Raw genomic sequence first — 27,416 nt, 5'->3', positions numbered from 1 at the left:
ACTAAATGCACTCAAAACCCTAAAACGCTAACCAAAGGTGCTAAGGAGTCCAAGATACTAAATGTGAATTACAAAAAAAGCCGTATATATTTAGATGAAAGCAATTCCAGAGAATCTGAATTTGAAGGCTTAGATTCAAATGTTAGTTATGATAATAAAACAAGAAGTATGTGAATGTAAGCTAATATTTCTTGAACTTAAGGTACCTACAAATTTCTTTGGGTTGTGTAATGCAGAATCTAATGTAGTAAGCAGGTCAAGAGCAGGGCTTGAGATTTTGCACTTCTAACAAGATTCCAGACGGAACCAATTAGGCAAGATATCAGATTAAACACTAGTGTAGTTATCTTTCTGCTATCTCTCAGTCCAGATACTAGATTGAAGATAGTCCTTAAACTAGAAGTACTACATTCGCTCCAAATCCCATTATTTCCCTCCATCTCCACTGTCATCATAATTCAAGTCACTCTTGCTGTTTCTTCGATTACTGTAATAGCCTCCCACTGATTTCTCTGCCTCTAGTTTTGCCCCCTCACCCATTCTCCATATTAAAGCAGTAAAATAAATCCTTCAAAAAGTCAGATCTGGTTATCATATTCTGCTGCTTAAATGGTTCAGTAAATAAGATACAAGCTGCCCCTTGGGCCTGTGTCAACTGACCTCTAGCCACACACACACACACACACACACACACACACACACACACACACTGCACACTCAGTATGCTACCCTAGTGAATTTCTTTCACATGCTCTTCCTTTCAAGCCTTTGTTTATGCTAGTCCTTTTGCGTAAACCATCTTCCCTGGCTATATTCTGTTCACTCTTTAGGACTTAAGATAAACATCACTTCCTTCCACGCTGATGAGTTTGATGCCTAGCCTTATCACAGTACTACACATTGCTATTGTGTATTTAACTGTCTTTGCTGCTTAGCTGTTAGCTCGGTAAGAACAAGAACCATGTCTATATCGTTAGCTCTGCCTATATCCAGTGCCTGGCACTAGTAGACACTTCAATCAACTTTTATTCTAAATGTATTTATTAATCTATCAACGAGGTATTCATCTTTGGCTGACTCTTTTCTAGAATTCATGATTACATCTTCCTTCTGTCAATACATTTCCCATAGAAAAGAATATAGTATGATTGACCAGGCCCTAGCTTAACCTTGATAAAACCTTGCTTATCTGGAAACCTTCATTATAATGTATTTGATATTCATTTAGTCAACAACTAATTATTAGTACCATTTAGTCTGTAATGAATAAATAAATGGTAGGCACTAGGTGAAACAAACAGAAAAAAGGCTGAAAGCTGGAAGACTAATGAGGATTAAAGTCATACAAATAAATAATAGCTATAAAGTGGGTATAAAAATCAGAAGTATAAAAAGGGCACTAAAGCAGCGAAGAGACAGAAGTAGATAATTTGGCCTCTACAGTTGAGAAAAGCTTTTCCAAGAAAGGTATTGGGTCTTTGAGGATAAGCAGAAACTTGCCAGATGAAAGGAAAAGTCATTCTAGACAAAAGAAATCGTGTTTGAAAGCACACTTTTAAGAGAGTTCTGTGTATTTATATTTTCTATAGAATTGTAGAGGGCACTGGAAACAAAGACTTCAAAGAAAAAGGCCTTTGCTGTCCAGCATAAAAAGCTGGGCTCTACTCATTAGTAATAGGAGAAACACAAAGATACATTTTTAGCAGCAACATGGCATAATCGATTAAAAAAAAATACACTTTCGTATTGGTGTGGATACACTCAAGGAGGCAAGATCAGTGAACAGTGCAAGCAAAGAATGAGAAACCTTGAATACAGTGGTAATGGGAACGTATGAAATAAAATATAAAGGATTGTACAGTATAAATAGCAGGGCTTAGGCAGGGGATGGACTAGTAGTAGTAGTAGTAGTAATCTTTGAGTGACAGTCTATGTACTGTTTTTGATGGTGAAGTGTGGCAGAATATGCCACCACAAAATACGCCACTTTGGCATAAGATTATTTTGAGCTAAAGGCACTTGAAAATCAGCAGATGCAAAAGAGACACTGCCCTCCCGGCATCAGGAAAAAAGAAGTATCACTGAAGGGAGAAAACTTCCATGTGAAAGATGCCCTCCTTGTACAAGGAGAGAAGAAACATTCTTGCTACCAGAGATGAGTGGAGATGGAGAAAAATATGTACAAACAGTCCCTGTTAAAATAACTTACCTTCCTTCAGCCTCTTCATACATTTTAGTTACCTTTCCACAATTGCTACTCTTTGTTCAACCTACTATACAAGCATTTAGGTTTTGCCACTTCTTTGGATGTTCATTTTCCTATGGGGGCTCCCATGTACATGGGAAAATCCATTTGTCTCCTGCTAATTTATCTTATGTCAATTCAATTCTCAGGCCTAGCCAGAGACCCTAAGATGGTAAAGTTTTGCCTCCCATACAATAGCAAAGGGCACGCAAACAAAACGTCCTCCACCTTACGAGGACTTATAGAAGGTAACGCTTTCTCATCAAAGAGGGGAATGGGAAAAACGAAAAAAAAAAAAAAAAGTGAGCCAGTCATGGGTCTAAAAATGATCAATCTTTACTATAATTCAAATTAATAGAGTTTTACAATTGTAATTACAAATAACTATTCCATAGCTTATTTTAAAACCTTTTTTCATAAATATCCTAACAGAGATATAGTTTTCGAAAAGCTCAGAAGCTTCAGAGACAAGATAACCAACACAGAAATACTGTTGATGGGGAGCCTGGAAAGGAGATCTACCTGGGGCAAACATTACTGGGAAACTGCAAAAGTAAATCTATAGGGACGGCCAAGAGACATAAGAAACACGTACAGAATTCTGTTGCATTGTCACAAGTGCCTCTCAGGGTTTAACAACAAATGAAGAGCTACATCTCATGATTTAATAAGTTGATTTGCACTCCAAGTACATAATAACTTAAGTGAACTGAGTGACTGAAACGAATTAGGAACTATTCCAAAATATTCAGCCTTCTCATCACTCTAATTCCCTGACTGTTCAACTTTCCTGTGATTTTCTACTTTTCTTCTTACCACCCATCCCTCTAACATAAAATTAAAATAATTCGTACATTTGGGATACTTACCGAATAAGTCCTATGTTTAATATTTTACATTTAAATGATTAAAAAGCAAAATCAAATTAAATTTTTACTAGTGATTTAGTGGACTTCACTGAGAAAAAAAAAAACCAAACCATATATATATATATATATACACACACACACTCCTAATTCCCACAAGTATTAGGAATAAACATGTCATAATAAAATACGAATTTTTAAAAATTTCCTCTTCAAAAATAAATTTGCATGTTCTGAATGTGCTACTGCTGTCAGTGCTGTACTGACTTTCCAGTTTTCTTCTCTGAGTGGGATAAGAAACCTGCCATTTTCACTAGGAACATTAAAACTCAAGACACAATTAAAGCTTTAATTCTGTAGTTTAATGTTTCACACTACCTCTACTTCACCTTCTTTATGTCCTTCAGTTTCAAAGAAAGGAGACAAACCTGGGGACTGTTAAAAAGTAAAAATCAAAGCTATAATGTTATTTGAGCTCAAAAAGTGTTGTAGTTTATAAAATTGGGAAGGTTATATTAATTTTTATGTTTCCCAAAGTGTGTATCAATTACATAAAGTTATGAGTAATGAATGGCATGAAACAAAGTCCCAATGTTTTCAAGTTTTATTTTTAAAATATATTACAATATCACATTAAAAACAGTAGAGGAAAACAAGCAAACATGATAGAATTACTTTTTTCCAACTCGATAGTACTTAGCTTTACCTAGAATTTTCATATAGTTGATGCTAACTTCTTCTGAACCCTTTCTGACTAGTATTTTACCTTATGTATTCTTTATAATATTTCCATATAATCTTTACCTAGACCTATTCAGAGCATAACATAGACAGGGCAGCACAAGCAACTGACAACTTTGTTGGTAGTACAATGTTTTTTTCATCCAGTTTATGAGAGAATGAAAAGAATGAAAGTGAAAATTTTACTTAACTTAAGGTTAATTATGTAGCTCCAAGTAATCTCTTCAGAACTCCCCTGCTTCCCCTTCTCAAGTTTATCAACAGTGGCTAGTTTATGACTAGAAACCACTTACCAAATTGCCTAAACAAGAAAACTTTTTAAAATAACAATTTGCTGATCTGTCCAATAACACCAATAAAGCTGAATTTGCTTTATTTTTCCAAAAATTATGTTGTCTAGATAAAGACTCTTTGTAAGTGTAAATGTATGATATATTGAGTTGATTTTTAGTCCCTATTAGAGTTGTTAGACAAGTTATTAAAGTTTAAGAAAATTTGGATTCTAAATTTCCACCTGGTAACATATATGAAATATTTTATATTTTCAATATATACTTATATTTTGCACACTGTATATAAACTAGGAGATTAGAAATGTTTTAAGTCCTTTCACTGTGTGTATATCTGCACTATATAAAGAAAAAAAGAAAGGGCAGAAAGAGACTTAACTTTTTTTCTATCTTCCATGAGAAAACTTCAAAAATGTTTCTTTTTAAAATTGAATTTTTCAAAAGGGAAAAAGTATGATCCTGTTTGATGGGAAATCACTTGTTTTAATAAAAGGTAAAATATTGGCATGTTAACCACAAGGTGGTGCTATAATTCCATGCTGGTACTGATATTTTAGGAGTTAATCAATACAGTAGTTTTTTCCCTTATAACTATAACCTCCTAACCTCTTAATTTTTATAAATGTACCTCTCTCACAATTGAAAAAAATTAAAGCTAACATGCTTCATTAATTCTGGAACTATTTACTGAAACTCTGTTAAATTCAAAATTGTATGTTTCTGTAGGCTATCATTTTAAAGTTCTGATGACCAAATATTTATTAGAATACTAAAAATGTGGCCAAGCACGGTGACTCACCCATGTAATCTTAGCACTTTGGGAGGTCCAGGTGGGCGGGTAGCTTTAGCTCACGAGTTCGAGAACAGACTGGGCAACACGGTGAAACCCTGTCTCTACAAAAATACAAAAATTAGCCAGGCATGACAGTACAAGGCCTATAGTCCCAGCTACTCAGGAGGCTGAGGCACGAGAATCTGCTTGAACTCAGGAGGCAGAAGGTGCAGTGAGCCGAGATCATACCAGTGCACTCCAGCCTGGCCAACACAGTGAGACCCTGTTTCAAAAAGAAAAAAAAAAAAAGGAATTCTAAAAATGTTTTCTTAAAAGTGATTTCTTACGCTGTTTCAAATTCACAAACACAAAAAAAATTTAAGTAATTTCTACTCATATAACAATATTTTATATTTGACAGTGTAATATAGAATTATACATATATACCATAAATAGATGAAGAAATAAAATACAATCAGATGGTCCATATAATAATAATAAAAAAATACTCTTTTTCCTTCAAAATAATGAAGTCAATTTTCTTGAGGATTTTCCGGATTACTGCTACACTTTTATCTACAAAAGTTTAAAAAAAGATAATTCATATAGTAATATTAAAAATAAATTTAATTTTTCCACTGATTTAACTTCAGCTAAGACTTTTCTCTCCAAAAAATGTGTAACTTTTCATCATTAAACAAAACAAAACACAACACCTCACTGTGTATCTTTTAACGTTGGCTAGAATGGCTACATTCTCTTTCTGTTATACTGGTCTTAAAAAGTGTAACACTGCCAGGCATGGTGGCTCACACCTGTAATCCCAGCACTTTGGGAGGCCAAGGCGGGCAGATCACCTGAGGTCAGGAGTTCGAGACCAGCCTGACCAACATGGAGAAACCCCGTCTCTAATAAAAATACAAAATTAGCTGGGCATGGTGGTGCACGCCTGTAATCCCAGCTACTCAGGAGGCTAGGGCACAAGAATCACTTGAACCCAGTAGGCAGAGGTTGCGGTGAGCCAAGATGGTGCTATTGCACTCCAGCCTGGGCAACAAGAGCGAAACTCCATCCCCCCACCCCCCCAAAAAAATTATACAACAGAGCATACTAAAATGTTTAACACATTTCTCACGGTGAACCTTGAGACCATAGTCCTCTTGGTCTAAACTTGAGGACCATAGTCCTCCAGCCTGTTTCCCAGTACAAAAGGAGAATCTTAACCTTAATTTCTCAGTGTTAATTGGAAAGGTATTGATGTTTTTGACCAAGCATGAAATAGCTGTCTTTTTGTTTTATTTAATTTTCAGTGAGCATTTTTAACTGTTCATTATAACTTATTCATCAGTACAGATGCCAAGATGGTATATATGAGAGCCTCCTGGGTATAATACACAAGTCCCATTTGGAATGTTTCCAACAGGATGTAAACCATAGTCCTCAAGCCTGTGCTTTAAAAAACATTACTTAGCACACTGCCAACAAATGTCAACACAGAAATACAGTGCTGTAATGACTTCACTCTGTAAGAGAAATATACTGGAACACGAGTTTTTCCCAAAAAAAAAAAAAAAAGTGACACAAGGTAAAGCAGTATAATCACTGCTCAAAAATATTAAAAGATTTATTCAATAATGAATGCAAAAATTCATATACCAAATAGAATCCAAATTGTCAAAAATTGCAGTATATTAAAACTGTATAAAGAATTCTTAAAATATACAATATGTATAGTAACCAAAGTCCTAGAAAAGTTCATGTAGAAAATCCTACAAGTAGTGATTTGGACATTTCAGTAACTCTGCAGTTTCTTCAAACCTGAAATATAATAAATAATATATTAAGTAAATCAATAATTCATAATAAAGCATAGCATTTTAGTTGTTGAAATTATGCTTTTTAGCCTAAAATAAATTTGAATATTTTTCTTATCTATAAGTACAGTTACTATGAATAAACTTAAGTATGGCCAGAGGGAAGACAAAGAGGAGTCAATTATGAGTCTTGCATTCTTGGAGTGTAACTTAAGTACTTTTTGCATTTCAAAATAATATTATAATTTTCTATAGTAGTAGGCTGCATACTTATATGCAATTTCATTTTATATTTCCTTTGAACTGCTCTTTAGAAAAATCACATCATTTGTACTAGACAAAAACATCATTTTTAGTATCTTATCAATAACTTGCCGAAAAACACTAGTGATATTTTCACAACACTGAAAATGTCTCCAAACCATCCATCTATATATATTATTTAATATTTTGATAAATCAGTTATCAAAAATAGATAACACTCTTGATTAGTTACCAACCAAAAATATCTTTGTACTCTATCTGCAGTTAATTCCATTAACAATTCCAACAAGTTTTAAATCGCTTGTTGGAAACTAAAACAGTGACTCATCTTACGAACACATAACTGTAGGTGGATTTATTATCCAATGGAGTCCTGAAGGAAATTCCACACCTGACTGAGAGACCTTTAAGGTTTGAAACACACATGCACATTCTATATATACTGTAATCCAATACAATTCCCTATAGAGAAATGAATTTCTGTTGCCCCTTTCTGTTACTTACATTTTTTTCATCCTTTCCATTTTCTGGATTGTTGTTTCCTTTAATTTAAAAAGCAACAAATTTAGATGATTTCTCAAAGTAAACCATCATCAAAGATGGACCAAGAATGTACAAAACACAGTTTGAAACATTGCATTAAGTACTGTTTACTTATGAAAGAATTTTGAGAGACTAAGATTCGGTTTTGCTATTTTTCTTGCCAGCAATATTTACAACTAAAACTAATGCTTGCTTGTTTTCCTAATTTAGAAATGAAATAATCTAAGCATTTTCTTACCTCTGAAATCTCATTCAAACCACAGTAATTAACGGTAGAGGCTCTGGGAGTTGAACCTGATGATGCCGTACTATAGCCAGAGGACAGAGGAATACTTGCTGGCCTCTCTACTTTGCTTTTTCTGTCTGTGTAGAAATTAAGTATTAGATTACCTTTTCCTTTCACAGAAGAGTCAAATATCTAAAAACATTATTTACAGATGGAAGAAAAACATACTATTTTAATTAAAAATGGCTATCGGTATAGATCAAAGAGTTTTTAGTACTCTTTTAAGGTAACAGCTTTCATATGGAGATCTAGATGTTAAAAATTGCCCAATAAAAATTACAAAAGGCAGTATTATTATCATGATAGCAATCAGTTTGAATAAACAGGTAAGTTAATAATTTATTTTCAAATATAACCTATTGAATCAATCATGCATATTCTTTTCTTAAAATGGTGATATTTACACAAAATAATTAGTATCCATGAATTTGTCATGATGCTTTTATTCAGCAACATTTAAGCATTTCACAAATTTTTTTACTACTGTTCTGTGGCAAGTGACAACTATTACTATAACCGACCATATATATCTTTTAAAAATCAAGAAAAATTCCAACTTGATTTGACATATATGAAAATAAGTAATGCAAAAATTTAAGATCCACAGATTTTCTAAAAAACTGAAAAACCTAACATTTCAAATATCCTGATAATATTAATTTGACAAAATGATGGCATCTCCCCTACAAAAATATCAATTAGAAAAGATTACGGATAATGTAATAAATCCTACAAACCCTGTGTTTTAGTCAGAATACATTTGGCTGCAAAAGCAATGCAAAAAAAAAAATTAGACACCCATTTAAACTGGTTCACATAAAGAGAGCTTTATTGTAAGCCTACAGAGACAACCTTAATTGGGGAACAAACTATTACCACTGAGAACTGAAACAACTAGAAGACTAATTTTCATCTCTCATAGAGCCACAGTCTCTTTTGTCTACTTCTGCCACTTGCTCCATTCCTCCACTCTTCTCTGTAGAATGGCTTTCTCTGCTGACTCATCAGCATAAACTTCCATCACATGGCCAGCCCAGCCCAGGCTCAATATCATTTGACTAACTAACTCGTGGTGTCCTAATTCCAAATTCTAAGAGAGAGAATGTAATTTGACTCATCACACTTTGAATTGGTATTCTCTGGGTCAGGTGTCTACTCTTAATCCAATTAGCTAAGCCTGGAGGTCAAGATTACAGGGTATAATTCTGAAGCCCACCTTAACTCAGATCTTTTAGTAGGAGGTATGGACAAGAGGTTATTTTAAGAAATAATTTGAAATTAGGCAGGAACTATATCTACTATGCACTAAATCTTGGATTTTTTTCTGTGGGTACAGATAGTTGTCCTGAACATTTCTTACATCTTTCCAAAAAGAGGAGGGGGCCCTAGGCAAAGGAAACAGGTCCAGAAGACAGATAAAGGGTGAAGGAATGGCTCTCTTTGTCTTCCACTTTGGGGTCCAGACTTTGCGGTGTCTAACCTTATTCAAGAGTGTGCCTCATGGTGGCAGAAAGCTGGTATTTGGCAGGCTGGCAGGCTATTCATAGTTATTCCTACAGAGGATTCCAGAGGTTACAGAGTGGACCATTACAGAACACCAGCTATATTGAATAGCCAGATCAGTTAAGTGCATATTAATTTCTATAATTTTTCTTATTGCTATCCTGAACCTTTAGTAAAGCCTTACTTGTTTAAACATTGTTTCTCAGCTGTGCTATGGGGATTGAGAAAAGAATTGGTAACTGAATTCAGGTTGGAAAGGAATGGGGAAAGGCAACGGCCACTGACACAAGGACCCTGACACCAGTTGTTAAGTACTTCAGTAGTGACTTGCTAAGAAGTCTCTGTAAAGAAAGGGACTCTTCTACTTCTAAGGCTATGGGGGTATGGGACATGAAATCTACCCAACTCTTACCACAACAGTTAATCTTTCACTGCCATCTTTGGAGGCTTATCACCTTATTCCACTAAGGGAATCAGTAGGGTCCTTTACCATTTAATAATTTGTAAGCCAATACTTCTAAATCAAGGACCAATGTATGTATCCAACTGATTTCTAGATATTCTGTCTTAAGGATTTCATACATAATTTATTATATTCAAAAGTGAACTTATTTCTCCCAAACCTTCTCCTCTTCCTGAATTTTTTATTTTATTAAAGAGTAACAATCACCTACCCAATCACATGAGCCAAACACAAGTAGTCAGTCTTAACTTCCTTACTCTCCTTCACCCTTTTTGTATCTATCAGGAATCAAGGAGTATCAATTTTAACATCTAAATTTCTCCCAAATAAATCATCTGCTCTTTATCCTCACTATCATTGCCTTAGTAGAGACCCTCATTATTATTCTGAAATAATGACTACTAAAATTCTCTTCAAATTATCCTTGCCTATCTTACTTTCCTAACAAATCACTATTCTGCTTTGATGATAACCTTTGTGAAACACAAACCTGAGAATATTAGCCTTGCTGAACATCTTTCTACAACTCTGGGATAAACTCCATGACTTGATCTTTCTACTCTTCTGCTACAGCTTCCTTCAGGTGCTCACATGTACTCTTCCTTCTAGTCACACAGGAACAAACCACACTCTTCTGTGGTGCCACACCTTTTTTTTTTTTTTCCTCTGAGGGAAAAAAGGCACAAAACAAAGCGAAACAAACAAGCAAACAAAAAAGGAGCACTAACAGTTGGTGCCCTGTCTGGCAATTAACACCTAAACTACTGCACCCTCTAGTGAATATAAATAATTTCATAACAAATAACGTCACATGAGGTCACTTCATTAGCATAATGAAACAACATGCCCAAAACCACTATTCACGTCTGAACGTAGACAAAACAAGGGCACCATGTAACCACATAAATGAGCAGATACGGCCCCCCTTCCCTAACATGAGTACTTATTTTATGCTAAAAATTTCATTCTTACCATCAATCATCAAATTGCTCCTGCTCCCTGACAGCACCCATAGCCCTTGCTTCCTCAAACCCTCTCCAAAATTATCCAACACAAGTCCAATCCTTAAAAGCCTCTGCTAATTCACTCTTACCAAGACATTAAGGTGCCTTACAATTCCCCATGGAACATTGTATTCCTGATAAAGGCAAAACAAATCTGGAACCTCACAAAAACTATTCCTGATTTAGTATGATCCTAAACCCAGAGTAGTAAATTATTGCTCTCTGCATCCAAATGAAATCAAACCCTATTTCCAAGTAGCATGTATAAGGTATAATGTGTAAGTCTTTATAAACTTGAGTCTTTTAATTAATCTAGATCAGATCATAAACTCTATGAGACCAGGTATTCACCCTAATCATAATCTGTAATCCATTTCAGACAGTGGCCTGTTAATTACTTTCAGTCCTGGCACAGTTGTTGAAATTTAGCTATGTGAACCCAGACATAGTAACTCACACCTGTAATCCCAGTACTTTGAGAAGCAGAGATGGGAGGACTGCTGGAGCCCAGGAGTTCAAGACCAGCCTAAGCAACATAGCAAGACCTTGTTTTACTAAAAACAATACATAAATAAATAAAAAATTATCCAGGTGTGGTGGCATGCACCTGTAGTCCCAGCTACTCTGGAGTCTGAGGCGGGAGGATCACTTTAAGCCAAGGTGTTAACATCTAGGAGACTGCAGTGAGCTATGATTGCACCACTGTACTCCAGCCTGAGCAACAGAGTAAGACCACCCTTATCTCAAAAAAATAAAAAAATAAAAAAAAAAACTTAGCCATGTGTTTTCTATATAGGTTAAAGGTATATTCTATAATCATGTCATTAAAAAAATAATAAGCCTGAGCATGCAAAATCAAACTTGCAAAAGGCAATGTTTTGCAAATCACAAGCATTCAATATTCTTGCAGTGAATAAATATTTAAACTCTACTATATGCAAATACTGGTGATAAAAGCACCGATATACTTTCTGTGTGCTAGACAGGCAGACCATAAGATAAGTTTTGCTCTCAAGGATCTTATACTCAAGCATTAACATTTGTTGAATAGATATGTGAATGGATAAATAAAACAGGCAACATTTTACCAAATCTGAAATCTGCAGCCTATAATAAATTTAGTTGCCTTAAATAGCATCTCAAATAATTATATTTAATAAGCTAATCACTGAAATTGTTCTTTGTGCAATGATACTGATATGTGCTCCAAATATGCAGTGGTTAAGAAAAAACTTCAGATCAGTTGCCTGGATTCAAATTTGATACTATGTGACCTTTGTTGTAGTTACTTAATTTTGCTGTACTTCAGTTTCCTCAACTGTAAAATATAAAAATAATACTTATCTTGCATGGTTACTTCAAGAATTAAATGAGTTAATATAGTAGTTAGAATAGTGCCAGACACACTGTTAGTGCTAGAATATATATTGTTATTTTATTGTTACACATATAGTAGAGCTGAAAGATTTTATAATATTAACAATCCACAGATATTAAAAATTTAACTTGATGAATTCTCAATTGGACAAAACATCTCTTCTATAGATATGATTTAATCATAGATATGGCACAAAATTTAGATCTGTCTTTTAAAAATATATAACAATCAAAAAAAACAAAGCTGTCACTGAAAAACAGAAATCTTATTCTTGCTGCTCAGTCACACTGAGCAAAATATCAGTAGCCTAGTAAAGTGACCAGGAAAAGACCTGTCCTAATATCAGATCTTTCCCATTTTATCATTATCAGTGAACTATTCACATGGAAGAAGTTTGCAATACTTTATAGATACTGACAAATGTGTTTTCTTCTCTTACATATTATTATTTACATAGGAGAAAGCTACTACCTACCTAAGCTTAAATTTAAAAACTTGGAGGCCAATTTTAATATTCTAGAGCATTTGATTATTCTAGAATATTAAAACAGTAAAATATCTCTAAAAATTTTCAATTTTGTACACTGAAATTTATTCACCCACTATGTTATGTGAAATAAGTAGGCTGGCTTGTTAAGCAATTCTTGGGTTTAGTAGTTTGTAGGCTCATTATTTTCTTTGTCCTAGGAGCTTTGCAATTTCTAAACAATAAAGCTTAAGAATATTAAAATTACCAAATACCTATAACAATCATTTTTCTGAAAACTCATCATACCAATTATCATAGTATTTACAAACTTACGAGTATTCAGAAGGTCCATGTCTCTACAAGAAACGTAGTCTTCACTAACTTCATTAAACTCTATAAATTCATCATTCTGGAATAACACAGTTCAATATTTAGAATGAAATAAGAAAAACTCTCTCATTTTATATTCTCAATAATGAGCATAAAACATAAAGGTAGCATGATAAATGTTTAAATATTTTTATTTTTTTATTAAAGCAATATATATACTGTATATTCCTACATATAAGAAATGTTTTAAATATAGAAGCAGATAGCAAGCTACTTGAATCTATCAACTTCCCTTTCTAGGAAGCAAAGACAGACCAGAAATCGAAATCCTGAGTAAAAGAAATAAATTTCTCAGATTTGATAAGGCAATGGTAAATTTGGTAACTATTCTATGAAATTCACAATATGATTGAAGTAAATGAGTGAAAAAAAAGATAGGAAGAGTTCTCAATATCTTCTGTATCTTTTCTACCCTATGAAAATAGGTCATTTTTACATTAAAAGATATAAAATAGTTTTAAGCTTTTCATTATATCTATCATATTCTTACCTCATTTTAAGTTCTTCAAGTATTATTAACATCTGTAAAAGCTCAACTGACAAGTTTTTCAGATTATCTTATTCAATGAAGAGAGGTTTCATTGAACAGCCACAACAACATACAGGCTATATTTAAACAGGACATTTCATTCTAACTAGACATTTTCTCATTATTCAAATATTCTCATATTTAGCATTTCCAAAAAAATACACATATAACAATCAAAGAAATACTTTGTTATATCTGAGATATTTTATAAATGTTAAAAGAGGAAAATACCTTTTTAGACAAAAGCATTTCTGTTTCAAGAAGAGTGACACGACTAAGAAGATTAGTCCAGGTGTTTTCATCTACCATCACTTTTCCTTTCATTTTTTGTTCCAAACAGTCTAACCTTTTCTCTATCAAAGTCAGTTTCTTAAGCTTTTCTTGGCATTCAGCAAGCATAGTCTGTAGTGCAGTAATCTCAGGATTAACATTTACATCCTAAAAAGGTTAGAGAGATTAAAAATAAAATTAAACAAACTGAAATTTCTTTAAAATTAATGTATTCTCACTTCTACAGTGTTAGCTCAATAGTTAGGAGAGACGGTCCTGCTTGAGAGTTAAGAGAGCTATCTCTGGATGCAGACTACTTGGCCACTTAAACTAGTTCTGAGATTTATGATCTTGATGCCTCCATTTCCTCATTAAAAAAAAAAAGAGATAAGAGCAGCATCTATTTCATATGATTCTTCTGATAATAAGTTAATTTGCGTGATTCTCTTAATACCAGCTAGTAAAATAAAACTATTATTAACTAGCTTCTTGAAACAACACCTAGCACAAAGCTAAGAGGAAATGACCAAAAACAACACTTAGTGCACTGAGATTGTTCGGTTTGCCATATAACAGGAAGTAGGTCCAATGGCCATCTGGTAGTTTTTGTAAGTGCCAACTGTATATTGATATACTGAGATATACAGAAGTCACAAGACATAGAAACATAGAAAAAGAATTTTTAGTAGAAACAGTAGAGATCAGACATATTGGGGTCTATGGCAATTAAGAGTAATAGAAATGGTTTTTTAAGAGAGACAGAAAATAACAGCAAGGACCCAGAAAGGAAAATGCATAGGCAATAAAGTGCCAATCTTTTCCATTCACCAATAAAGAAAATAGGTGGTAGAGAACCTCCACTATGCAAAGTAGCATATCTCTATGTCTCACTAAATTGTAGATTCCTTAAAGCCAAGTACCATATCGTATTCTACTTTGCATCACCCCAACACTTAGCCCAGCACCCTACACATATGCAGCAAATATTTGTTGAATTGTTTTAGTAAGACTTATTGACACTTAAGTAATTGTAACATAGGTAAAATGTCATGATTAATAATTCAAAAGGCTAGAAATATTCCAAAGTTTAGAGGCTGAAATAATTACACATATTTAAGTAAAAAATACTGGCATCTATTTAACAAGTCCAAAATTGTTACCTGTTGCTCAGCCTTGATTTCAGGAACCTTTACTTCAGGCATCTTTATTTCAGTAGCATTTAAGTCAGACACATCAACTGCTTCATTAACATCTGTTATTGGACTTAATGTATCCTCAGAAATGTCAACCTTATCTTCATTATACAAGTGACGAATCACCACAGCTTTCTTCTGCATAGAGAAAAATATGTAAGAAATGCTTCAATGTTTTCCTCCCACAATTATTTATTTTTTAACTTTTAAGTTCAGGGGTCCATGTGCAGGTTTGTTACACAAGTAAATGTGTGTCATGGGGGTTTGTTGTGCAGATTATTTCATCACCCACGTATTAAGCCTAGTACTCACTGGTTATTTTTCCTGAACCTCCTCCTACCCTCCACCCTCTGAAAGGCTCCAATGTGTTTTGTTTCCCTCTATGTGTCCATGCGATCTCATCATTTAGCTCCTACTTACAAGTGGGAACAAGTGGCATTTGGTTTTCTGTTTCTGCATTAGTATGCTAAGGATAAGGGCCTCCAGCTCCATTCATGTCCCTGCAAAGGATGTGATCCCATTATTTTTTATGGCTACAGAGTATTCCATAGTGTATATGTACCACATCATTATCTGCTCTATCATTGATGGGCATTTAGGTTGATTCCATGTCTTTGCTATTGCATTTAGGTTGATTCCATGTCTTTGCTATGGTGAATAGTGCTGCAACGAACATATGCATGCGTCTTTACAACAGAACAATTTATATTCCGTTAAGCATATACCAAGTAACGGGACTGCTGGGTCAAATGGTCTTTAGGTCTTTGAGGAATTGCCACATTGTCTTCCACAGTGGTTGAACTAACTTACACTCCCACCAACAGTGTGTAAGTGTCTCTTTTTTTCCACAACCTCATGAGCATCTGCTATTTTTTTGACTTTTTAATAATAGTCATTCTGAGAAGCGTGAGATGGTATCTCATTGTGGTTATGATTTGCATTTTTCTAATGATCAGGGATGTTGAGTTTTTTTCATATGATTATTGGCTGCACGTATACCTTCTTTTGAGAAGTAGATGTTCATATCCTTTGTCCACTTTTTAATTAGGTTGTTTTTTTCTTGTAAATTTGTTTAAGTTCTTTATGGATGCTAGATATTAGGCCTTTGTCAGATACAAGTTTGCAAAAATTTTCTCCCACTCCGGAGGGTGTCTGTTTACTTTGCTGATAGTTTCTTTTGCTGTGTAGAAGCTCTTTAGTTCAATTGGATCCCATTTGTCAACTTTTGCTTTTGTTGGAATTGCCTTTGGCGTCTTCGTCATGAAATCATTGCCCACACCTATGTCCTGAATGGTATTGCCTAGGTTGTCTTCCAGGGTTTTTATAGTTTTGGGTTTTACATTTAAGTCTTTAAACCATCTTGAGTTGATTTTTGTATATGGTGTAAGGAAAGGGTCTAGTTTCAATCTTCTGCGTATGGCTACCCAGTTATCACAGCACCATTTACTGACTAGGGAATCCTTTCCCCATTGCTTGTTTTCATCAGGTTTGTTGAAAATCTGATAGTTGCAGGGGTGTGGTCTTATTTCTGGGTTCTCTATTCTCTTCCATTGGTCTCTGTGTCTGTTCTGGTACTAGTACCATGATGTTTTGGTTACTGTAGCCCTGTAGTATAGTTTGAAGTTGGGTAGCATGATCCCTCCAGCTTTGTTCTTTCTCCTTAGGACTGCCTTGGCTATTTGGGTCTTTTTTGGTTTCATATAAATTTTAAAGTAGTTTTCTTTAGTTCTCTGAAGAATGTCAATGGTAGTTTAATGGGAGTAGCATTGAATCTATAAATTGCTTTGGGCAGTATCATCATTTTAACAATATTGATTCTTCCTATCCATGAGCATGGAATGTTTTTCCATTTGTGTCATCTCTGATTTCTTTGAGCAATGGTTTATAGTTTTGCTTGTAGAGATCTTTCGCCTCCCTTGTTAGCTAGATTCCTAGGTATTTTATTCTTTTTGTGGCAATTCTGAATGGGAGTTTGTTTGTGATTTGGTTCTCAGCTTGACTGTTGTTGGCATATAAGAATGCTAGCAATTTTTGCACATTGATTTTGTATCTCAAGACTTTGCTGAAGTTGCTTATCAGCTTAAGAAGCTTTTGGGCTGAGAAGATCCTTCTACAATTATTTTAAACATACACATAGCAATTTTGCAAAAGGAACACCAATCTTTAAAGATTAAAAAAAGTTTAAATTATCACATATAATGTATATATCAAAATATTACCATTACTAACATTACCAATAATTTATGTGGGGTTATGACTTTTAAAACAATTCTTACATTTTAGGACAAGCACTGAAATATTTATTAAATTATGTCTGAGATTTGATTTAAAATAAAGACAAAATAAGATTAGCAAAGAGTTGACAAATTGCTGAAACTGGATGATGGGTATGTTTGTAAATGTTTGAAATGTTCCATAATAAAAAGTTATTTTTAAAAAAGATTGCCGAATAATTCACTTACAAATAATCAAAAACTGGCTCTATGAGTAGGGCTCATTACAATTTTTCTATTAAACAAACTGCAATTTATTAGACCTTCAGCTAACAATTCAAACCTAATAATGACAACAAAAAAGTCCTGACAAAAAAAGCATTAGGTCACGGTATGCATTTACCTAGAAATCCTCTACCTGCTTCCTATTCTACAGTTTGCATACACACTAGAAAAACATATGTGACTCAGAAGCACAAATAAGCATACTATATAAGGCACTGGGATAGGAGACAATTTGCTTTAATATTGACTCAACTTTTGCTTGTAAACAAAGAAATGTACTCGTAGACTCTCTCTTTTCTAAATCTGAGAACTTTTAATACTTATTCAAATTTCTGATAAAGATCTGATACAAATTTTAATAGATAACAAAGAAAACTTTGCTTTAAGAAAATTAAAAACAAGTCTAATGTTTTGAAGTTTACATTTTTCTTGGCTAGGACAATTCAGACTGTCCCCTCAACTCTCATACTGAAATAGAAGATTGAAAAGCACATTATATCAACAAGTAATTAATAAGTGCTCACAGTGTACCTAATCCTGTGCTAAGCAAAATGAAGGTACAAAAAATCAGTATAAGAAAATCACTGTTTATATATGTTCCTTCTAGTTGGGGAAGAATACAAGATATAAGTCATTTAACAGTTAGAAAATAATAAATAAAACTAACAAGAGTTAGATGAGTTAGAGATGCAAGTGTACAAAAACTATATGCACTTATTCAAAAATCGTGGCTCTGTATCATTCTTTACATTGTCCTCACTACCTAGAGCAAAACAGGCACATTAAAAAGAAGTGGCATAAGAACCTTTTCTTATAATAAAATTTCACTTTTTTAAGGTATAAAGGAATAAACATATTTTTTTGAGATGGAGTCTTGCTCTGTCACCCAGCCTGGACTGCAGTAGTACAATCTCGGCTCACTGGAACCTCTGCCTCCAGGGTTCAAGCAATTATCCTGCCTCAGCCTCTCAAGTAGCTGGGGTTACAGGCACCAGCTACCATGCCTAGCTAATTTTTGTATTTTTAGGAGAAACGGGGTTTCGCCATGTTGGCCAGGCTGGTCTTGAACTCCTGACTTTAGGTGATCCACCCACCTTGGCCTCCCAAAGTGCTGGGATTACAGGCGTGAGCTACTGCGCCAGGCCCAAGAATAAATTTAATTTTAAAATAGATTCCGTTTACATAACTCATCTATTTTCGATTAGGACAGAAATAATTCTCTAGATTATACTTCAGTCAGAAAGTATTCACATCCTTTACTTAATTACACCATTGATAATTCATCTGATATTCTATCATTCAATAAGAAAGCGTTTTCTCCAGATGGAAGACAGCTGAAAATATATTAATAAATAATATTTTAGCTTAAATCTCCCTTACTGATAGAAACACTGTAGCTCTAAGTGCATTAGATTCAATTTGCCACAGCTGCTCAAAGCAGATAATGGCAGAAAAATTATCTTTCAAGAAAGAGAAAATATCCAAAATATTAACTGAAAGCCAGATTCTACGTGTAGGGACTACCAAATTATTGGATAATTCATACTTGGTTACAGAAATATAATGTACATAAATGAGTCATTATAACCTATCACTACTGCTAATGTAGGCTCTTCACACGTTCCCATGTTTTAGGAAGACCAGAACACAATTAAGAGCAAATGTAGATAACTGCATAAGATAATCTTCCTAAATCACTACTCTTCTTTTAGGAAATCAGGCAGAATTTGAAATTAGAAATATAAAGAGAACACCTATTTAATTTTATATTTCTATCCTATTGTTATAACTTCAGGCATACTGCCCAAAAATACATGGCATGCACTATTAAAAATCCCCACACTCTATTATCTAACTAGAATGTTTCATCAGGTGCCAATCAGAAAAGTGAAAACTGTATATTGGATTAATTAGATAACTCTTAAACAATATGGTATTTTCTTTGTGGTTGCATACCTTTCCTGAAGTCATAAACCTGCCACTGATATCAACGCCAACAGCCTCTGCAGATATTTTCTCATTGCTCAATGGAGGTTCTGACTTACCAGAACTGATTTTCTTTCTTTGTTGTGATGGAATCTAAAAAAAAGGTATTAGTCAAAATAACAAATTTTGTGTGAAAGCATAATTATATATTAAAACTTAAATTTTCATATATGAAATATAACTGAAAAATAATGAGACTCTAATGAGACTACATGACTTTTAAAAACTAAGAAGTAATGAAAATGTATTATGTTTGAACTATTAGTTTAACACTAGGAGTTCCCAGTCACAGGTATATAAAACAAGAGAGTAGTATTTAAAATAAACAACAAGCTTTATAAGGTTACTCAAATCTTTGAATAATACAGTAATTACACTATGAAATAATTTGCTGTCTAGGGTATTGATCTTATGCATTAAAATACTGAGCCATCTATTAATAGCATACATCAGCATTAAAATCTATTCATAAAATTACCTTCTGAAGACTGCTTAATTCCTTGTGCTTTTTCATCACACAATTCAAAATATCACAAACAATTTGGATTTTCCATTCTGCAAACCCACATTGGATAAACTGCTTTTTTGTCAAAATTGGTTTATAATTAAATTGATCACGAAGAAGCTGCAGAGGAAACAGACTCTTGTAATAATTGGGAGAAATTTATTTCTAAAATTCCAAATGATAATGCCCACCTGGTCAGGGGAATAATGGCCACCTTTGAGAGGACAAGGAAAACCAAGCCATTAACTAAAGAGTACTAAAGTAATTCATAGGGCTGGTGTAAGTCATGATCCAGTAAGACAGGTATCAGGTGGAAAACAGGTAGCAAAGGATATGCTGGAGAACAGATGTCTGTCCAGAGAGATGGAAAAATATAGTCAATCATCAAAAAGTTTAAATATCTTCACAGATATTAGAAAAACTCCTTAGTTCACTAGAATACCATACCAGAGTCAGAAACTATAGTTCTATTTGTTTATAACTCTTCCACTATGTGATTTTTGGATAAGTCAGTAGGCCTTTTGGTCTCAATTTTTCATTTGTAAAATGAAAAAAAAAAAACACACACACACTAGATCAGTAGTTTCCTAAATCTACTCTGTGGAGCTCTAGAATTTCCTAAAAGTGCCTTTGAGGCTTCCATGGATGTTTTCTGGGATCAAAAGCAAGAAAGAGAAAGATTATACAGAGACTACATATAAAAGCTCCCATTTCATTGACTGCAACTCTGCTTTTTTTAAAAGACTATTTGAGGCTGGGTGCGGTGGCTCATGCCTGTAATGCCAGCACTTTGGGAGGCCAAGGTGGGCAGGGCACAAGATCAGGAGATTGAGACCATCCTGGACAACATGGTGAAACCCTCTCTACTAAAATACAAAAAATTAGCCAGGCGTGGTGGTGCACGCCTGTAGTCCCAGCTACTCGGGAGGTTGAGGCAGGGGAATTGCTTGAACCCAGGAGGCGGAGACTGCAGTGAGCCTAGATCGTGACACTGCACTCCAGCCTGGTGACAGAGCAAGACTCCGTCTCAAAAAAAAAAAAAAAAAAAAAAAAAAGACTACATTTGATAAGTGGATTTTTACCATTAAAAACTAACTTTAATATAAACCACAGTACTTAAGCAAAAATTTATGATAAAAGCAGGGTTTTAAAAAAATCAATACAAGATTAAATTCAGTATACACACAGTACAAGTATAAGTACTAGGGTAGATACAATATAAGACATGCTCTCAGACCTCAAAGAATATATCAGTTTTAAAAAAAAAGAATATGTCAGTAATAGTTCCTTCTTACAAACAACTAAATTAACATATAATTCTAAAAAACTAAGTTTAATTGAATATAATTACATTATTCTCTAATTTCTGCCAGTATACCAAATTTTACTAAAATTTGATTTAAAAGGGCAAACAATAGCCAACAACAAATATTTACCAGTTGCTTGTATTTATTAGAATAGGTAACATTCAAAAAGCAAACATGAATTGCATCTTGATTTCAATAGGGACTACATTTAAATGAGATAAATACAAATGAAAATATCCTGTCAACTGTATATGCTGCATATATTTAAGAAGTTATGACTAAAACATTAATTTTTTAAAATCATTCAATAACTAAGTTATTGTTTCATAAACTCAAAATACCTTATAGACAGCATCTATAAAGCGCAAGTCATTTTTTGCTATGAGCTCTACATTGGATTCCATTATAAGTTCTGTTACATAAGGTGAGTATGAGGTAAAAGAATAGCTGATGATGGGCAAAGATGCTGCTGGGTCTCCCTTTATCAAACTGTTAAGAAAAAAAGAAAAATATTTTTAATAAGCATTTAATAAGCATAATTCCACAAAGTTGGATAATCAAGAAAGTATTAGAAATGTTTATAATAATTTTAAACAATACTATAGCTATAATAATTAGGTGATACATTAGACTTTCTAGATTCCATTCCCCATTCTAAACCAGTCTAGCCAGACTACTATGAAATACCACTGTTCATCTGCTCAAAAAACTTACTATAGGTCTCTAGTACCAACTATTTACCATTGATTTTCCAAAGCTTAGTCTTACGTGATCTACTCCATTTTCTACTACTAATAAAAGCAATGTACCATCTTACAAAATTGAAGTACACTTTATGGTTTTGCAAACACTTGTTCTACTACCTCCTTTGCTGTCTACCACAAACTTCCAAAGGTAAATATTATGAATTCTAAGTTACAGATGAGGAAGATGGGGTGGGAAAAAGTATGAACTGTGACTTGGCTGACCAGTCTAATACTTTTCACTTACTGCTCATTCTAAATTGTACATTATTACCTTTGCTAATTCCACCAGTCTAGAAAAGTATCCCACTCTTCTTTGCTTATCCAATTGTTATTTATTTTTTATGAATCATTCATCAAATCTCAAGCTTCCCATGAAGCTTTCCTCAACTTTCTGATCTATACTGATCTCTCCTAGAAAGACTCCCAGGCTACTCAGTATCTGCTGTGTAATTATCTGTCTGGTAGTGCTTCCTGTCTTCTTATTTTCTCAATGTGAAGTACCTTCACCGATTTTCCCACAACAAAGCACAGGAGGTATTTGTTCAATTTGCCAGTTACATTTGGTCAATTGCAGTATTTTGTACTTATATAAAACATAAATGTTTTCCAAAACATTCAAGATGTTCACATAAATATCCCCATCTCCACCCAAATTTTTAGTAAGACAGAGAACAAATACATGATGATAGCATATTGCATTTTGTTTTACTGGATAAACGTGAATTATTTATTTTATGTTTCTTTAAAATACTACAATATCTCGCCCAATCAGAAAACTGCTCTGGCAACCTTGTCTATCTGAAACACAGTCCAAAAACAGGAAATGAAAAAAAAATACCTTTGAACGCAAAATCTGTCCATTTTATGCACACTATACACAGATGACAGCCAGGCCCACATTTAACACTTCTTATATTAAACAATTTCAAAAACCTTGGTTATCTAGTTCCTAAGAACTTAGCATATTAGAAACAGTAAGAAAAACAGATACTAGAAACTGGCATACCAACACAAAAAACAGCAAATGGCCAGAAAACATAACAAATGTGAAAAAGTAGAAAAAAGAATCAAAATGAGGGGGGTGTTGTGTGTGTACTTACATGTGTGTGGCAGGGAAACTAGCAATCTGAGTGTCTCTGTGGAAGAAGGAAGTAGCATTCCAAATCTCAATAGACCCTGCAGATTTTAGTATGTTATATAATAAACTAAAAATTATTGTTCTTAATGATGTTTTGGGTAATAAGAAAACTAAATGTTTAAACACTGTATTTAGAAAATAAGAGAATATTGGTATATTTTAGAATTATTCCTATTTAAAATGTCTTTTAAAATGTTGACGCTTAAAGTGGCAAGGAGAAAACTCGGCTACTCAAACTGGTTAAACCCCTGCAAGTTCTGGATGGTCAGGATTTTCATGTTTTGAGGAATCAAGATGATTCTTACATACATGGATTACATCTGTTTCATATCTTCTGCCTCTCACATATAATGCCTATAGTAACAGCAATTAGAGCTAAACTTTCTCCTTACTCTCCTCTCTATCCTTTCACTTTCAGCCTTCTCTTGAGTTACCTCTCCCTGGTGTAACCTCAAGAGTTATTAGAATATCCATTCTTATATGGATATCCATTCTTATATGTAAAGCCCATTACTGAAGGATTCTACTTAGTAGTTGGTTTAACCAAGTTTCACTCTACTCTTGAACATCTAACTTGGACTTGTCCCTGGACACTCATTCATTCAATAAATGTCTAATCAACTCCTAATATGTGCCATGCATAATTCTAGATGGGGGGATTCCACAGTGAAAACAAAAAACAAAGTCCAAGGCTTCAGCTTACATTCTGGTAAGCTGAAGGGAAACATTTAACCAATCCATCAATTAATCAATGATAAAAGGTTAAGGGTAAGTGTTATGAAGAAACAGAAGTATGAAGGGATACAGAATGACTGCAGTATCATATTAGATAGGCATGAATTTAGGAACACGTATGTTGCCATATTCTAAAAACATTAAGTCACAGTTGCAAAATGGGAGCTAAAGTGAAAGGTTCAAAGTGGGGTCTGTTAAATGGGACAGCTTAAGAGCAATCTTCAGGTTGCCATACACAAAAAAATCTACTAACTAGAATATTCCATGTGAAAAAGAACACTTGCCTTAAATGTATAAAATCTTTCCTCCATAAAAGAATAAACAAATAAATGACAAGAAAAGACTGACAAGAAATGGTAACAATCTCTTCTTATTCTGGATATATTTAACTGTAAGAAATATCATCCAACTGAATATGAGAGAGTGGTAGATTATACAATTAATGAAATCTATTATACCTCTATGAGTTTAAAAGTTGTACAGGGATTATAACTTATCCAGATAAACACTGTGCTTCTAAACAGTTTTAAATCTTTTAAGTTGGAATTCTTCATTAGTTCATACTTAGAAATAAACTCCTATAATTCCCTGCTTTCTCAAATATTTTAATCATTTCAAGGCAGATTTAAATAGAATCCAGGTAAAATCTGATTTTTCTTAGGTAGTCCCCCATGTTAAATATTATCTCAAATCACTAGCAAGAAGAATACAATTAAGTTTGATATTATAGCTTACCCTACACAGTCCACCTCTTTAGGATAATTTAGCAAGCGGAGCACCTGTTCTAGGTTCCGTAAGCTTCTTTTTAAGTCACCTGTTGCCATTATTTAACATCGGATTCAGCTCCAACTCTTGAAATAGTCTAATTTTTCACCTAAAAATAGAAATCCATGAAATATTGGTTAAGTCTCTGTATTTTTGAAGCTTCTTGATTCTATTTTGTTCATTTCTCCTATTGGCATTTACCATATTTATCTTACCCCAGCTCTTTTTCCCCTAGCTTCTTCTTTACTACTTAAGTTCTACTTTGTAACTACTATAAGTTCCTGAATACCGGGTAAGTGTCTCTCCTACCCTCCTACATGTTTTCCTTCCAAAAAAATAAGTTTGCTTTATATTCATCTTATTATAATGTATCTTACATGACACTTGCCCAAATAGTTTTTTTTTTTTACGCATAAAGCACCGTTTGAGAAGACACATCAACTTGGAATAATATCCATCAATGACTCTTGGATGCTTATAGAGGCTATATAACACAATCAATAAAAAATGGAGACAAATAAATTTAGCACAGATTTAATCAGAGTCACAGGGCTCTGATCTCACATAGTTGCCAAAAAGATACCTTTCCTAAAAACTAAAAATACATTTTAAAAATGCAGGGTTCACTTGGATCAATATGACAGATTAAATGTATGTTACCTTCCTTTCCCTTTTCTAAAGACCGCTAAAATGAAAGTAAATAATTAAAAATCATATATACCCACCAGGACAAAAAGAACTATAGGAGATTTCACATGACAAAACAGGTATCAACAAAATTTTGGAAAATGAAAAGCAAATGAATAAGGGATAGCCAACCTATCAGAGCACAGACCGGCCAATCCCATCTGCCTAATATTTAGGAGGAAACCAACTGAAGCAAGATAGGTTCACAAATCAGGTGCACTTGATGCTTCTGAAAGACAAAGGGGTAAGTCCAGGGGGCTGAAATAAGAATGATTATTTGAAAGTCTACATAAGAAGCAGCTAACCCTAGAATTTACTTTCCCTCCCGCCTCCTATCCCTACACACATAACTTGCTCAGCAAGGCAACTACCTCTCACCTTCCCTGGAAAGAGAAAAGAGCTTTACACTCTAAAGAAATTGAATCAAGGAAGCACCAAATTTGGAAACATCAGGCAAGGCAAACAATACAGAAGGAAGTGTTCGAAGTCAGAAAGAAGTACACACACACACACACACACAAACACACAGTAATAAAGTTTCTTCCTATATCTCAGCCTCAAGAAGCTGTCAGACTTATATCCTCTGTGACAAAAGACTATCAAGTTCTATGCTAGAGAAGGTGGATGGACCTAGAGAAAAAAGTATTGTCACATTTCTGACATTTGAGGAAAATCCCCATTGAAAAGGGCAGGGTCTTGCTCAATAAACCTGCAGCAAACTCACTCATTGATAAGCCCTAGCCAGGCACCTTTTTTCTCAGAGACTCATGTTTAAAACTGAATATATGCCCAAAGGTCAATAACTATTAGAGGGAAGCTTCAGTATGAAAAGTATATATAAATACCTTAAACAAAATAAGCAGAGAAGAAAAATTTGGTGGAAATAGAGATAATACAGAGAAAAAATTTCAAAATGAAGCTTTCCATTCTCAATGAGATTAGAAAAAAAAATTAAAACCTAAAACAAGAATAGAAGGATATAAAAAATATTAAGATTGTGAGAATGTAAAATGAGCCAGAGATTGTTAAAGTGGACCAAAAATAAGATCTAACTACATGTTGTCTATAAGAAATCCATTTTGTTTATAAGATTAAAAGTACATGGATAGGGAAAAATATACCATGCTAACATTAATCAAAAGAAAGCAGGAACAGTTATATTAATCTCAGAAAGCAGACTTTATAATAAGGAAAGTTATTAGGGACAAAGGGTCATTACATAAAGATAAAGGACTTAATTCTCCCAGAAAATATAACAATCTTTAATATATATGCACCTGACAACACAGCGTCAAGATATATGAAATAAAAACTGACAGAACCACAAGGAGAAATACACAAATCCCCTATTTTAGTTGGAGACTTCAACACTCCTCTATCAGAAATAGATCCAGCAGGCAAAAAAAAAAAAAAAAAAAAAAAAATCGGTAAGGACAAACAATATCATCTATCAACTGGATATAATGAATATTTATAGACTACTTCATCAAACAACAATAGAATACATATTCTTCTCAATATCACATGGAACATCCACCTAGATAGACTATCTCTGGGGTCATAAGGCATACCTTAACACATTTTTTAAAAAGTAGAAATCATACAATGTCTGCTTTTAGACCACAATGAATTTAAATAGAAATCAACAATAGAATTGAAAATGATGGCAAAAATAAAAATTTAAATAAGACAAGTTTGAGGAGATAATTATAGTTACACAATGGATGAAAAGATACAAAAGTGGAACAGAAATTATAAGAAAATTAGAGGACCAAACCGAAAGGTTCAACATCTCATGAACGAGAGAAGATGAGGGAGGAAATTGTGAAATAATACAAAAACACCTCTTAAGGCTGAATGTCATGATTTTCTAGATTGAAAGAACACAATGAGTGATCAACACAAGAAGTGAAACAAAACTCACACAAAGATATATCACTGTGACATTTCATAAAGTAAAAGAGAAGTTTTGAAAAACATCCAACAAGGCAAGAAAAGATCACATAGGAAGAATATCAAAATAGCATCA

General features: G+C 33.7%; 1 protein-coding gene across 6 annotated transcripts in view; it reads right to left on the bottom strand.

Annotated features, from left to right (window-relative positions):
* CEP44 (centrosomal protein 44) overlaps positions 1-27,416 on the bottom strand; it is a 74,937-nt gene that overhangs the window by 37,408 nt on the left and 10,113 nt on the right. For 4 of the 6 annotated variants that reach the window (XR_004031078.1, XR_004031075.1, XR_004031076.1 and 1 more), the window contains exons 2-9: positions 24,671-24,809; positions 21,658-21,805; positions 19,983-20,129; positions 19,475-19,597; positions 14,988-15,158; positions 13,789-13,995; positions 12,972-13,047; positions 7,774-7,898 (exon numbers count right to left, since the gene is read on the bottom strand). Coding sequence is in view for 3 of the 6 variants with exons in the window: in XM_030816335.1 (XP_030672195.1) it covers positions 7,774-7,898; positions 12,972-13,047; positions 13,789-13,995; positions 14,988-15,158; positions 19,475-19,597; positions 19,983-20,129; positions 21,658-21,805; positions 24,671-24,759 (1,086 nt within the window). In the remaining 3 variants the exon portion in view is untranslated. Of the gene's footprint in view, positions 1-6,188; positions 6,733-7,496; positions 7,535-7,773; positions 7,899-12,971; positions 13,048-13,788; positions 13,996-14,987; positions 15,159-19,474; positions 19,598-19,982; positions 20,130-21,657; positions 21,806-24,670; positions 24,810-27,416 lie in introns of those variants that run through there. The other 2 variants (XM_030816336.1, XM_030816337.1) reach the window with 2 other exon arrangements.

Source organism: Nomascus leucogenys, chromosome 7b (genome assembly GCF_006542625.1).
Source record: "Nomascus leucogenys isolate Asia chromosome 7b, Asia_NLE_v1, whole genome shotgun sequence".
NCBI lineage: Eukaryota > Metazoa > Chordata > Mammalia > Primates > Hylobatidae > Nomascus > Nomascus leucogenys.
This window is presented reverse-complemented; position numbering and strand designations above follow the sequence as displayed.